The sequence below is a fragment of the Urocitellus parryii genome, chromosome 11 (genome assembly GCF_045843805.1).
Source record: "Urocitellus parryii isolate mUroPar1 chromosome 11, mUroPar1.hap1, whole genome shotgun sequence".
NCBI lineage: Eukaryota > Metazoa > Chordata > Mammalia > Rodentia > Sciuridae > Urocitellus > Urocitellus parryii.
The window spans coordinates 115,052,996-115,065,640 of NC_135541.1; the positions used below are offsets into that span (position 1 = coordinate 115,052,996).

Here is a 12,645-nt window from a genome sequence, read left to right on the forward strand (position 1 = left end):
GCAACTTAAAACAGAAGACTTGTAGAACAGGTACTTACACCTCATTCTGCATTTCTTTTAGGAAGCATTCTACCACTCTTAGTTTATATTTGTTCCTCTGATGGATTTTTTTTAATATTTATTTTTTAGTTGTAGTTGGACACAATACCTTTGTTTTATTTATTTATTTTTATGTGGTGCTGAGGATCGAACCCAGGGCATCTACACGCTAGGCAAGCGCTCTACCACTGAGCCACAACCCCAGCCCCGCTCTGATAGATTATAAGAGCTAGATTACCTTTGTTAGAAGACAGCACAAGTTTCCAAGATGTCTTAAGGAGACTGAAAAAAAATAAATTCAGATTTACCTATGCAGGCCTCTATAACCTCTCTGTGCTTCCTCTCAATCAAGTAGCTTTCAAACCTAAGAAAAGAACCTGAGCATAGCAGGCACTCATAATTAATTGATAAAAAAGAATGAACCAGGAAGCCAAAGTGGTGGCACACACCTGTAATCCCAATGGCTCAGGAGGCTGAGACAGGAAGATTATGAGTTCAAAACTAGCCCCAACTTAGTGAGGCCCTAAGCAACTCAGTGAAACCTTATTTTTACATAAAATATAAGAAAGGGCTGGGGATGTGGCTCAGTGGTTGAGTAGCCCCAAGTTTAATCCCCAGTATCCAAAAATAAATAAATAAGTGAATGAGGAGCTGGGCATGATGGCACATGCTATAATCCCAGCACCTGGGAGACCAATGCAGGAGGATTGTAAATTCCAGATCAGCCAAGGCAATTTAGTGAGATCCTACCCCAAAACAAAAATAAATAAATAAATAAAGTTGGGTGTGGTAGCACACACATATAATCCCTCAGAAAACTTGGGAGGCTGATGCGGGAGGATCACAAGTTTGAAGTCAGCCTTAACAAATTAGTGAGACCATTTCAAAATAAAAACAAAAAAGGCTAGGGATATAGCTCAATGATAAAGCACCCCCATATTCAATCCCCAATACCAAATAAACATATAAATTTAAAAATTTTAAAATTAAAAGGGCTGGGGATGTGGCTCAGTGGTAGAATACCCTTGAGTTGTATCCCTAGTACCATGAAAAAAACAAGAAATGGATGAAGGCTGGGAATATAGCTCAATGATAAACATTTACTTGGCATGTACGAGGCCCTGGGTTCAATTCCTAATTAAAAAAAAAAAAAAAAGCAAAGAAGTAATGGCCATTTTTGCTGAATGCAGTGGCACACAGCTATAATACCAGCTATTCAGAAGGCTGACCCAAGAAAACAAGTTGGAGCCTAGCCTGGACAACTTAGTGAGTCCCTATCTCAAAATAAGAAAATAGGGCTGGAGGGCTGGGGCTAGGGCTCAGTAGTAGCACACTTGCCTAGCACATGTGAGGCACTGGGTTCAATTCTCAGCACCACATATAAATAAGTAAATAAATAAATAAAGGTTCTACTGACAACTAAAATTTTTTTTTTTAGATTTTAAAAAAAGTAAATAAAACTTACATTAAAAGAAAAAAGTAAAAAACAAAAAAGGGTTGAGTTAGACTGGTGGGTATAGCTTAGGTGCAAAGTGTTTGCCTAGCATGCACAAGGCCTGGGTTCAACCCTAGCACCTCAAAATAACAACAAAAAAGTAAAGTAGAAGAAGGCAACGGGGCCGCAGAAAGAGAAAGGGGAAGTAATGGATCGAAATGAAGCAAATTATGTAATATGCATGTATGAATATGTCAAAATTAACCTATTATGTATAACTATAATGCATTAATACAAAATAAATTAACTAATTAAGAAGGGGTGGGGACATACCTCAGTGGTAAAGTGCCCCTGGGTTCAATCCCCAGTACCAAGATATCATAACAAATGATGAATGCAGGAACTTAAAGGGACTCGTTATATCTAGGCCTCTAATCCCTGTGACTCGGGAGGCTGAGGCAAGAGGATCACCAAGTTCAAAACCAGCTTCAGCAACTTAGTGAGGCCCTAAGCAACTTGGAGAGATCTTGTCTCAAAATAAAAAATAAAAAGGGCTGGGGATATGGCTCAGTGGCTAAGTGCCCCTGGGTTCAATCCCCGGTATCAAAAAAAAAAAAAAAAAAAAGACTCATCAATCTCTGAGTTGCATAAGACGGTGAGTGACAAGAGTCATAGAAATAGCAGTTCTTCAAAGAAGTGTGTGTGTGTGTATGCGTGTATAAAAATGCACATACATACCTCCACTTAAGGCCACACCAGTACCACGGTGGCAAATGGACATTGCCATAGGAAGAGACCAGCTACAAAGAAACACATAAAGACAATTTAAAAACGGAAAAATTGACCCCATAGCAGAGTGTCCATCTTGGCAATGAAAACATACACTAATTCTGAAATAGGCATTATTTATTTTATTTTATTTTTTGGTACCAGGGAGTGAACCCAGGGACACTTGACCACTGAGCCACATCACCAGCACTATTTTGTATTTTATTTAGAGACAGGGTCTCACTGAGTTACTCAGAGCTTTGCTTTTGCTGAGGCTGGCTTTGAATTCGAGATCCTCCTATTTCAGCCTCCAGAGTTGCTGGGATTACAGGTGTGCACCACTGCACCAAGCTGAAATAGGCACTATTTTAAAAAAAAAAAAAAAAAAAAAAAAACAGTTTTCAAATTCCTTGCTTTCACTTTTTATTTTGAAAACTAGGCTGGGGTGTAGCTCAGTGTTAGGATGCCTTCCTAGCATGCATGAAGCCCTGGGTTCATTCCCCAATACTGCAAAATTGAAAAATGAAATATAAAAAAACAGACATTTATTTAAGAAGTGTCCCTCCTTTTTTTTTTTTTTAATTTATTTTTTTTTATTGTTGGTCATTCAAAACATTACATAGTTCTTAATACATCATATTTCACAGTTTTGTCCCTCCTTTTATCAGACTTCATCACTGTTAGAGCTGAGAGGAGAAAACAATTATAACTTCTTTCACAAGGAGAAACAGAGATCACTATATTGTCACCAATAAAAGTTGGCACAATTGGAGGAAGTAATCATTGGAACATAACCACCTGGGTCCTTCTGTTTCTCCAGTTTTAACACTGTAGTGGAAAATCTAAGTGAGTTTTACTTACCCAGTTTCACAAAATATATGATCATTCTTGAACTCTCCCTTATTATATTGAACATACCATTTATTCCCTAATAAATAATTTTGCTGGATTTAGTCCTATTCCCTTCTCTTCCTTTCCCTTCCCCTGTACTTTAACACTAGGTTACATCCCCAGTCCTTTTTTTATTTTTAGACAGGGTCTCCCTAAATTGCTGAAGCTAGCCTCCAAATTGTGATCCTGCCACCTCATCCTTCAAAGTCACTGGAATTAGAGGCATGTGCCACATGCCCAGCTTAGTATATATTTCTTACCATAGCAGTTCTAAAACACTTGGTCATGAAATCAAGTTGGGCAGGATGGCACACACCTTGGGAGGCTGAGGCAGGAGGATCATAAGTTCCAGGCCAGCTTGGAAAATTTAGCTAGACTCTGCCTCAAAATAAAATAAAAAGAGCTGGGGATGTAGTTCAGTGACTCTGGACTCAATCCCCAGAATCCACTCCCCCCCACACAAATTCCTTTTTAAATCATAAACCGCCATTTTGCCAAAGCATTTCCATAGAGGAACAATCAACATGGTTATTCTAGACCTGTTCTCATTCTCAAGAGGGAACTGATTGGTAAAATAGAAGGAATAGCAGTCTTGGAGAAAGTTAATGCTCATTTGGAAAATCAGCTTAGAAAGGGAATACTGACCAAAATCAGACCACATATTTAATACCCTAAAGAGAAATTACTGAAGTTTGAAAAGATCTCAAAAAGAAATTCTAGGACTGGGGATAGATTTCAATGATAGAGTGCTTGCCTAGCATGTGCAAGGACCTCGATTCAATCCTCTACCTACAAAATAAAAATGTTCACAATTAAGCCTGGTGTGGTGGTGCACATCTGTAATCCCAGGGGCTCAGGAGGCAGAGGCAGGAGGATTGTGAGTTTAAAGTCAGCCTCAGCATCTTAGTGAAACCCATGGCAACTCAGCAAGACCCTGTCTATAAATAAACTATTAAAAAGGGATGGGGAATGTGGTCCCTGGGTTCCATCCTTGGTACCAAAAAAAAAAAAGTTCACAGTTAAGAAAAGAGTAATATTCAGAGAAACCAAAAAAACTCACTAGAGACCATTCTGATTAACTCAGATTTAATGGGATAAATATAAAAGATGGAAGAAGAGCCACATAACCAAGGACAAACAGAACAATGGCATAATTTGGCAAGAACAATCAGGAGAGCTGCAGCTTGTAAAAGACATTAAGGACAGCAAAAAGGGGCTTTTAAAATTGCATTCAGGGACAGAAAGCCCCCTAACTAGAACAGGGAATTTTTGATGACAAAATTGTGAAACAGATTGCTTAAATATTTTGTCAAAGAGAAAGACTATCAGTCTAAAAAAGAACAAATATTTATTTGAAAGGCCTGAAACCCAAGAGGTAAGGAAATTTTGAGGCATTACTTAGCATTCCAAATGCAGTTATGGGGGCTCCTAGCCCACATAAATTAACTCCCATCACTAAAAGAGAGAAAAATTCAAATGTTACCCTAATTTTTTTTTTTTTTTTTTTTTTTTTTGTACTAGGAATTGAGCTCAGGAGCATTCAACAACTAAGCCATATCCCCAGCCCTATTTTGTATCTTATTTAGACACAGGGCCTCAGTGAATTGCTTAGCAACTCATTTTTTGCTGAGGCTAGCTTTGAAATCACAATCCTCCCACCTCAGCCTTCTGAGCCACTGGGATTACAGGAATGCACCACCTCACCTGGCAAATGTTACCATAATTTTATTTCTTTAGTAGCAGGAATTGAACCCAGGGGCTTATCCTTAGTCCATTTTTAAAAATTTTTTGAGACAGGGTCTTGCCAATTTGCTGAAGCTGGACTTGAACTTGCAGTCCTCCAGGGCATGAACCAACATGCCCGGCTACCCTAATTTTCAAAAGTCATTAAACCATAATAACCCAGTTAGCCTAGTACTGAGTGGGTAAAGGACATTCTACTTGCCAAAATTAACCACAACATTACTTCTTGTACCACATGCTCTTCCAGAATCTTGTCATTCTTTACCAAGTATTTAGTCCCTTCCTTTAAATCCAGGCAGAACTTCATGACTAATTGCTTCAAGAAACAGAACACAGAAGAAATAAACATGCATGACTTCCAAATTTCCCTTCCTCATGCTATGAGGAAGCCCAAAGTAGTCAATGCAAAGAGTTTATGGGTATATCAAAAAAAAAAAAAAAAAGAAAAGAAAAGAATTGGTACCGGGCTGGGGATGTGGCTCAAGTGGCAGTGCGCTCGCCTGGCATGCGTGCGGCCGGGGTTCGATCCTCAGCACTACATACAAACAAAGATGTTGTGTCCGCCGAGAATTAAAAAATAAATATTAAAAAATTCTCTCTCTCTCTCTCTCCCACTCTCTCTTAAAAAAAAAAAAAAAAAAAAAAAAAGAATTGGTACCAAGAATGTAGCTCAGTGGGAGAGTGCTTGCCTAGCATGCACATGGCCCTGGGTTCGATGCCCAGCACCACAAAATAAAACAACAAGAATTCAAAATTTAAAAATTATGGGAAACAGCCCATGTGGAGAAAATAAGGGCCACTCCCAATAGCCAGGATCAACCTAAGACATGTAAGCAAACAGAACTTGAGATTAGTTTAACCCTTAGACTGTGTTTTCCAGTTGAGATTCCAAACATCATAGAATAAAGATAATCACTACCACTACTCCCTGTTCAGTCATTAAGAGGCTAGTACAGAAAACCAAGACTATTTTAATTCACTTACAAAAAGTAGAAATCAGTATGATTTCACTTAGAAAAAAAAAATTTTTTTCAGGAAATACTGAGGTTTTTCTTTTTTCTTTTCTTTCTTTCTTTTTTTTTCTCCAGCACTGGGGACTGAACTCTATCACAAAACTACATTCCCAGTCCTTATTATTTTGAGACAGGGTCTCACTAATTTGCCCAGGCTGGCGAATTTACCATTCTTCTGCCTCAGTCTCCCAAGTAACAAGGGTTATAGGCACTCACCACAGGGCCAAGCCTGAGATCCTTTTTGAAGTTTATTATTTTATCCATTTCCAACTCCTAAAAGAGTATCAAACATACTGGGAATCATTAAAAAAAAAAAGTCTACTTTTCTGTTTTTTGACTTTGTTAATACAATTGTAGGCAACTAGAAACATAAGAATATATGAATTTCAGCAAGTGATCTAACAATTGTGCTACAAACAATACCTTCAAGAAAGTAAAAAGACATGGTAACACACAACTACAATCCCAGCAGCTCCAGAAGCTGAGGCAGGAGAATCACAAGTTCCAGGCCAGCCTGGGCATTTAGGAAGGCACTGTTTCAAAATTAAAAAAAAATAAAAGGGCAAGAGATGTAGCTCAGTGGTTATGTACCCCTGAGTTTAACTGCCAGTACCACACACACACAAAAAAATGAGAGCCAGACATGGTGGCAAATGCTTGCAATTCCAGCAACTCAGAAGGCTGACACAGGAAGATCACAAAATCAAAGCCAGCCTCAGCAATTTAGTGAGACACTGTCTCAAAATAAAACATTTTAAAAATGCTGGGGATAATAAATTTTTTTTTTAATTTTTAATTTTTTTTTTAAAAGGGCTGGGGATATGGCTCAGAGGCTAAGCACCTCTGGGTTCAATTCCTGATTCAAAAAAAAAGAAAGTAAAGAAAAAGCATTTCTCCAAGGAAGATATACATGAAAAGATGCTCAACAATCTCTCTTCCAAAACACTCCAGAAGTTACCAATAAAAGTATGATTTCAAATATCACAGATACATTTCTCTGACATGTCACCCTTGAAACAGGCCCATATTCCTTGATGTTTCCTTTTTGTATCTCACAAGTGTGTATGAAGTTCCATTACTGGAAGAGCAAACAAAATAGTTGTAGGCTTACCTCAGCAGCCTACTACCATTTTTGTGTGTGTGTGTGTGTGTGTGTGTGTGTGTGTGTGTGTGACTTGTAAAAAAAGATCAAGGCTTTTAATATAAATTGAGAATAACTTGGGAAGTTCTCCATAATTACAATCCTCCCTCCCCACCAAAAAAAAAAAAAAAACAAAAAAAAACAAACATTTATCTTTGGGAAAAAAAAAGTTTCACCAGGGACTGGGGTTATAGCTCAGTGGTAGAGCACTTGCCTAGCACATCTGAGGCACTGGGTCTGATCCTCAGCACCACATAAAAATAAATAAATAAAACAAAGGTATTGTGTTCATTACAACTAAAAAAATAAATAAATAAAAAATTAAAAGTTTCACCATGAGATATTAAGAATTGAGATCACTAGCCAGGGATTACAGTGGCTTGGAGGCTGAAGCAGAATGATTACAGGTTTGAGGCCAGTCTCAGCAATTTAGTGAGGCCCTTAGCAATTTAGTGAGACCTGTCTCAAAATAAAATAAAACAAAAAATTTTTTTAAAAAGGACTGGGAATGTAACTCAGGGTTCAATCTTTAATGCCCCTGTGCCCTCAAAAAATAACTAAGATCACTTATTAGCCTACTTTTATTTTAGTAAAATGTCTAATTCCTGCCATCAGAATTATTCCTGGAATTTGGGTTGGGGAAAAAACTGAAGGGCTGTGGTATTTGTGGAGGTGGTTAAAAAATGGCCAGCCTCACTGGCAGGAAACCAAGTAGAGGGTAGCAGAGCTCAAGATGTTGCTGGGTTGGCTTAAAAAAAAAAAAAAAAAAAAAAAAAGCAGATCAACAGGGACTTATCTTAGGAGGCACCAGCTATATACACTGTATATATAGTCACATATACACAGTGGGGTATGATTGGGTCCATATTTATCTTAGCTCTGTCCACTGAGAGGGCCTAGAAACAATGACATACTGGTAGTACCAAGCACATCTAACAACCAAATACTCATTTCACAGAAGCCATCAATACCCACTGAGCCAATTGTGGTTGGTACATACCTGATGTACCTACAACTTGAGAGGTTAAGGCAAGAGGATTACAAGTTCAAGGCCAGACTCAGTAACTTAGGGAGGCACTATCTCAAAATAATAAAAAAAGGACTGGGGGATGTAGTTCAGTGGTAAAATGTTCCTGAGTTCTATCTCTAGTACCAAAAAAAAAAAAAGGAGGGGGGGGGTCCATTTGTCAAGTCTGGCACCATCTGAACATCAAAATAAAATGAAACTAACAGAGTACAACCCTCTCAGCAAAATAAGAATCCCTGACTCCATACTGATAAAGAAGGCAAACTTTACTCTATAGAAATAAATAAATCTAGATGGGACATGGAATTAGAAAAATCACAGTTTGGCAACCATCAGAGTAATAACCTGATTAAGTAAAATATTATCCACAGATGTTGTTGGGTAAATGTCTGATGAAAAACAGAATATTTAGAGTTTCAAAGTATCTTCCCACAAAATATTATTAATTATTAAATATGCCAACTTTACATGAAAAAATCCAGTAAACATATCTTAACCAGTGATAAAAGCTCATATCAGCTGGGCACAGTGGTGCATGCCTGTAATCCCAATGGCTCGGGAGGCCGAGACAGTAGGATCGAGAGTACAAAGCCAGCCTTGGCAATGGTGAGGTGCTAAGCAACTTGGTGAGACTCTGTTCCTAAATAAAAAACAAAAAATGGCTGGAGATGTGGCTTAGTGGTCAAGTGCCCCTGAGTTCAATCCCAGTAACTGCTCCCCCCACCAAAAAAAGCCTCATATCACCAATAATGGATTAAATCATCATCATGTACCTCCTGAAATAATATATTGAGAAGAACACAGCATCAACTCAGGAGCCTGCCAACAATATATAAATCAAAAGTACATGAGACAAAGCCAAATTGGAGGAACATCCTAAAAATGCCAAGGTCATAAAAATAAGAAAAGATGAAAACTGTTCCATACTGAAAGAAATTAAAGAGATGACAACTAAATACAACATAAAATTCTGTGTTCTATCTTGGACCTACAATGGACATTACTGAGACAACTGGCAAAATCTGACCAGACCTTAAGTTCAGATGGCAGAGCTGGATTAGTGTTAAATTTTCTGATTACGATGGTTGTACTGTGGAGAGTGTCTCTGATAAAACACATACACAATATTAAGGGGTTCTGGTAAGCAGAATAATAAACTCATTGAAGATATCTATGACATCTCTAGAAGCTATGTTACCTTATATGGGAAAAGGAGAATTAGGGGATAAAATTAAGGTTCCTAACTTTAAGATCAGAGTCCATTCGGATTAGGCAAATGGACCCAATACAACCACAAGGTCTTCAAAAATGGAAGAGACTGGCAACAGAAAGATAGATAATTGAGATGATGGAAGCCAAGTCAACATGGTAAGATGGGAAAACTAGACCCCCCACTGCTGGCACCAAAGATGGAGGAAGGAAGCCACATGGCAAGGAATTTGGGCAGCCTTCAAAAACTGAAAAAGGAAATAGATTCTTTCTTATAGCCTCCAGAAGGAAAAACAGCCTTTATAGCGTCTTGATTTTAGCATAAGTAGACCTGTGTTAGAGTTCTGGCCTTTAAAACCATATGCTATAGTACAAGAGCATTTACAATATATAAATAGTTGTTAATACGGCATTACAATGTATAAATAGTTAATACGGCATTGATTAAGGAATAATGACAAGAAAAAAATACGTACATGCTCAGTACAAATATGATTTTTTTTTTCCTTTTGCAGTTCTGGGAATTAAACCCAGGGCTTTGCTCATGTTAAGGACATGCTCTACCACTGAGCCACACTCCCCATTCTAAGTAGATTGTGTCTTGAGTTTTACAGAAGACAATTAAATGCACCTCAGGAAGTATTATACTCAGAGTCTCACCCATATCTAATTTTGATATTTAGATGAAATTTTAAAACTTGGAGTCAATGCTATAATGGGTTAAAACTTTTGGGGCCAATGGGATGGGGTGAATGTATTCTGCCCATGGGACAAACAATCTCGGGGGGACTGGGATAGGCAGATCAGTTCAAATGTAATTATTAGCGTCCTTAAAAGTAGAAGGGAGAGGCAAAATAGATTAGAATGATATAAAGTGAGAACAAATCTGCTGTTGCTTGCTTTGAAGGTGGAAAAACAAGGCCACAAGCCAAGGAATGTGGATAGCATCCAGAAGCTAGAATTGGTAAAGTAATGGATTTTTACCTAGAGCCAATGGAAAAGAACGCAGCCCTTGCTAACACCTTCATTTGAAATCTATGTCACACTTCTATACTACAGAACTGTTAAGACTATGAAATTCTGTTATTTTTAGTCACTAAGTTTTAAAAGGGCTGGAGAGGGAACTCAAAGGTAGATCACTTACCTACCATGTAAAAGGAACCCAGTATGATAAAAAAGAAAGAAAGAGTAAAGAAAAGAAAAACCTGTTCTTAACTCATTCAGATATGTCAACAATCTGGGAATCTGCATAAAGGTATATGGGAACTCTGTATAATTATTTCTGCAACTTGTATGTATATTTGAAATTATCTCAACATTTTTTTAAAAGCTTTGTACTGGGGATTGAACCCAGAGACCTCCCACAGGCTAGATAAGCACTCTACCACAGAACTAAATTCCCAGTCCTTTTTATGTTTTTAATTTTGAGACAGGGTCTCCCTAAGTAGCCCAGACTAACCTCAAACTTCAGAGTGTCCTGCCTTAGCATCCTGAGTAGATGAGATTTACAAGTATGCACCACCTCAACAGACTCAAAACATTTTAATTAGTGGAAACTGTATTGGGACACATTAGAATTTCCTAAATAGTAGTATTGCAAGATAGATTAAGGCTAGACGATAGACTTAAATCATGTCCAAATTTAAAAAGGCCTGATAAGTTATTTCCCTCTACTGTGAAGGGTATCTCATCTACACAGCTACTTTCCATCTGAGCAAATATTTCCCTCCAATTGCAGAGAATATCAGGGAGGCTAAGGACAACCTCCAGAACTTTTACCCATCACCTCTAGATTCTCTGGCTCCAGAGACTTTACCTGTAGATAGTAATATGGGGAGATACAGGACGGTTTGAACTTGTGTTCTTATTCCAGAACCGCTCCATCTCTTCTTTGGCTGTGGTTCCCATCGGAATAGCACTAAAATAAAACCAGAAGATTAAAAATGGATTAAAAGTAAGCTTGGTTTAATTTCATTTGTTTGTTTTTTGGTGACACTGAGGACTAAGCCCTAGGTACTCTACCACTGAGCTACATCCCCAGGCCAGGCTGACCTTGAACTTGCAATCTTCCTGCCTCAGCCTCCTGAGACTCCTGGTGCTGGCAGTTTCATATTTTATATAACAAAAATTTTAAAAAAAAAGTAAGGTGAGCTTGACAAAGACAAACCCAACAACTTAGGAAAACATGTTCCTCCAATAGTATTATTTTTATGCCAAGTTTGCTTCAGTTAATAACCTTGGGGCTAGGAAACAATCACGAAAACTCAGCTAACACTACAAAATAACTGTACTGTAGTCTTCAAGAATTCAGCCATAAAAGATAAAGACTAAGACACAGTTTCAGATTTTAAAATATTAAAGAAATATGACAACTAAGTACACGTGAGTCTAGTTAGATCTTGGGTAGAAAATGAGATACTGGATTTCATAAAGTACGTTATTTGGAAAAAATAGAAAATCTGAAAATCAACTGTGCATTAGATAAGCATTCATCAACATTAAATTTCCTAAATTTGATAATTATGCTTGTATAACTATGCTGTGTTATGTAAGGTAATTTCTTGTTCTCAGAAGAAACAGTTACAGGTAAAATATCATGCTGTTCACAACTTACTCTAAAAGAATTCTGTGAAAATAATAAATATATATTAGGCTGAAGCACAATAAATTGACAACTATTCAACTACTTTTGACCTATAAAAATAACTGTTTCATATGATACAACCTAAAATAGAATGAATAAACAAACAGCAAAATGTTAACAATTGATAAATCTGGATAAAAGTTGTATTGAATTTCATCATACTACTTTATAACTTTTCTGAAAGTATAAAATTTTTTTTCAAAATAAGAATTTAAAAAAGAAGGAAAAAAAAGGCAATTAACACCAAAAGACTAGGAATGACTGTTTAGCAGGGGGAAAATATTTTACAACTAATTAAGATGTGAAATTGCCTAAAATTAAAAATTACAAAAAAATATTATTAAGGAAAAAATACAAAGTAGAAAAAGGAGAATTAAATATCAGTGAAGGAATCAAGAAGTTGGAGCACAAATTAAAATTAAAAAAAAAAAAGTTGGAGCAAATCAGTGAAGTTAAAAATTTCAATAAAGCTCTCACCAGGCATGGGGGCACACGCCTGTAATCCCAGTGGCTTGAGAGGCTGAGGAAGGAAGACTGCAGGTTCAAAGCCAGCCTCAGCAACTTAATGAGGCCCTAAGCAACTTAAGGAGACCCTGTCTCAAAATAAAATACAAAAACAAGGCTGGGGATGTCACTCAGTGACTGAGTGCCCCTGGGTTTGATCCCCAGTACAAAAAAAAAAAAAAATAGCAATAAGACTGGCCATCTATAGTGGTGCACTCCTGTAATCCTAGA

At 37.4% G+C, this 12,645-nt stretch overlaps 1 protein-coding gene across 1 annotated transcript in view; it reads right to left on the reverse strand.

Annotated features, from left to right (window-relative positions):
* Nucleotides 1-12,645, reverse strand: part of Sdhc (succinate dehydrogenase complex subunit C) — a 43,452-nt gene that overhangs the window by 21,747 nt on the left and 9,060 nt on the right. Inside the window, exons 3-4 of the mRNA XM_077791010.1 lie at nt 11,083-11,184; nt 2,213-2,274 (exon numbers count right to left, since the gene is read on the reverse strand). Coding sequence (XP_077647136.1) covers nt 2,213-2,274; nt 11,083-11,184 — 164 coding nt within the window. The remainder of the gene's footprint in view (nt 1-2,212; nt 2,275-11,082; nt 11,185-12,645) is intronic.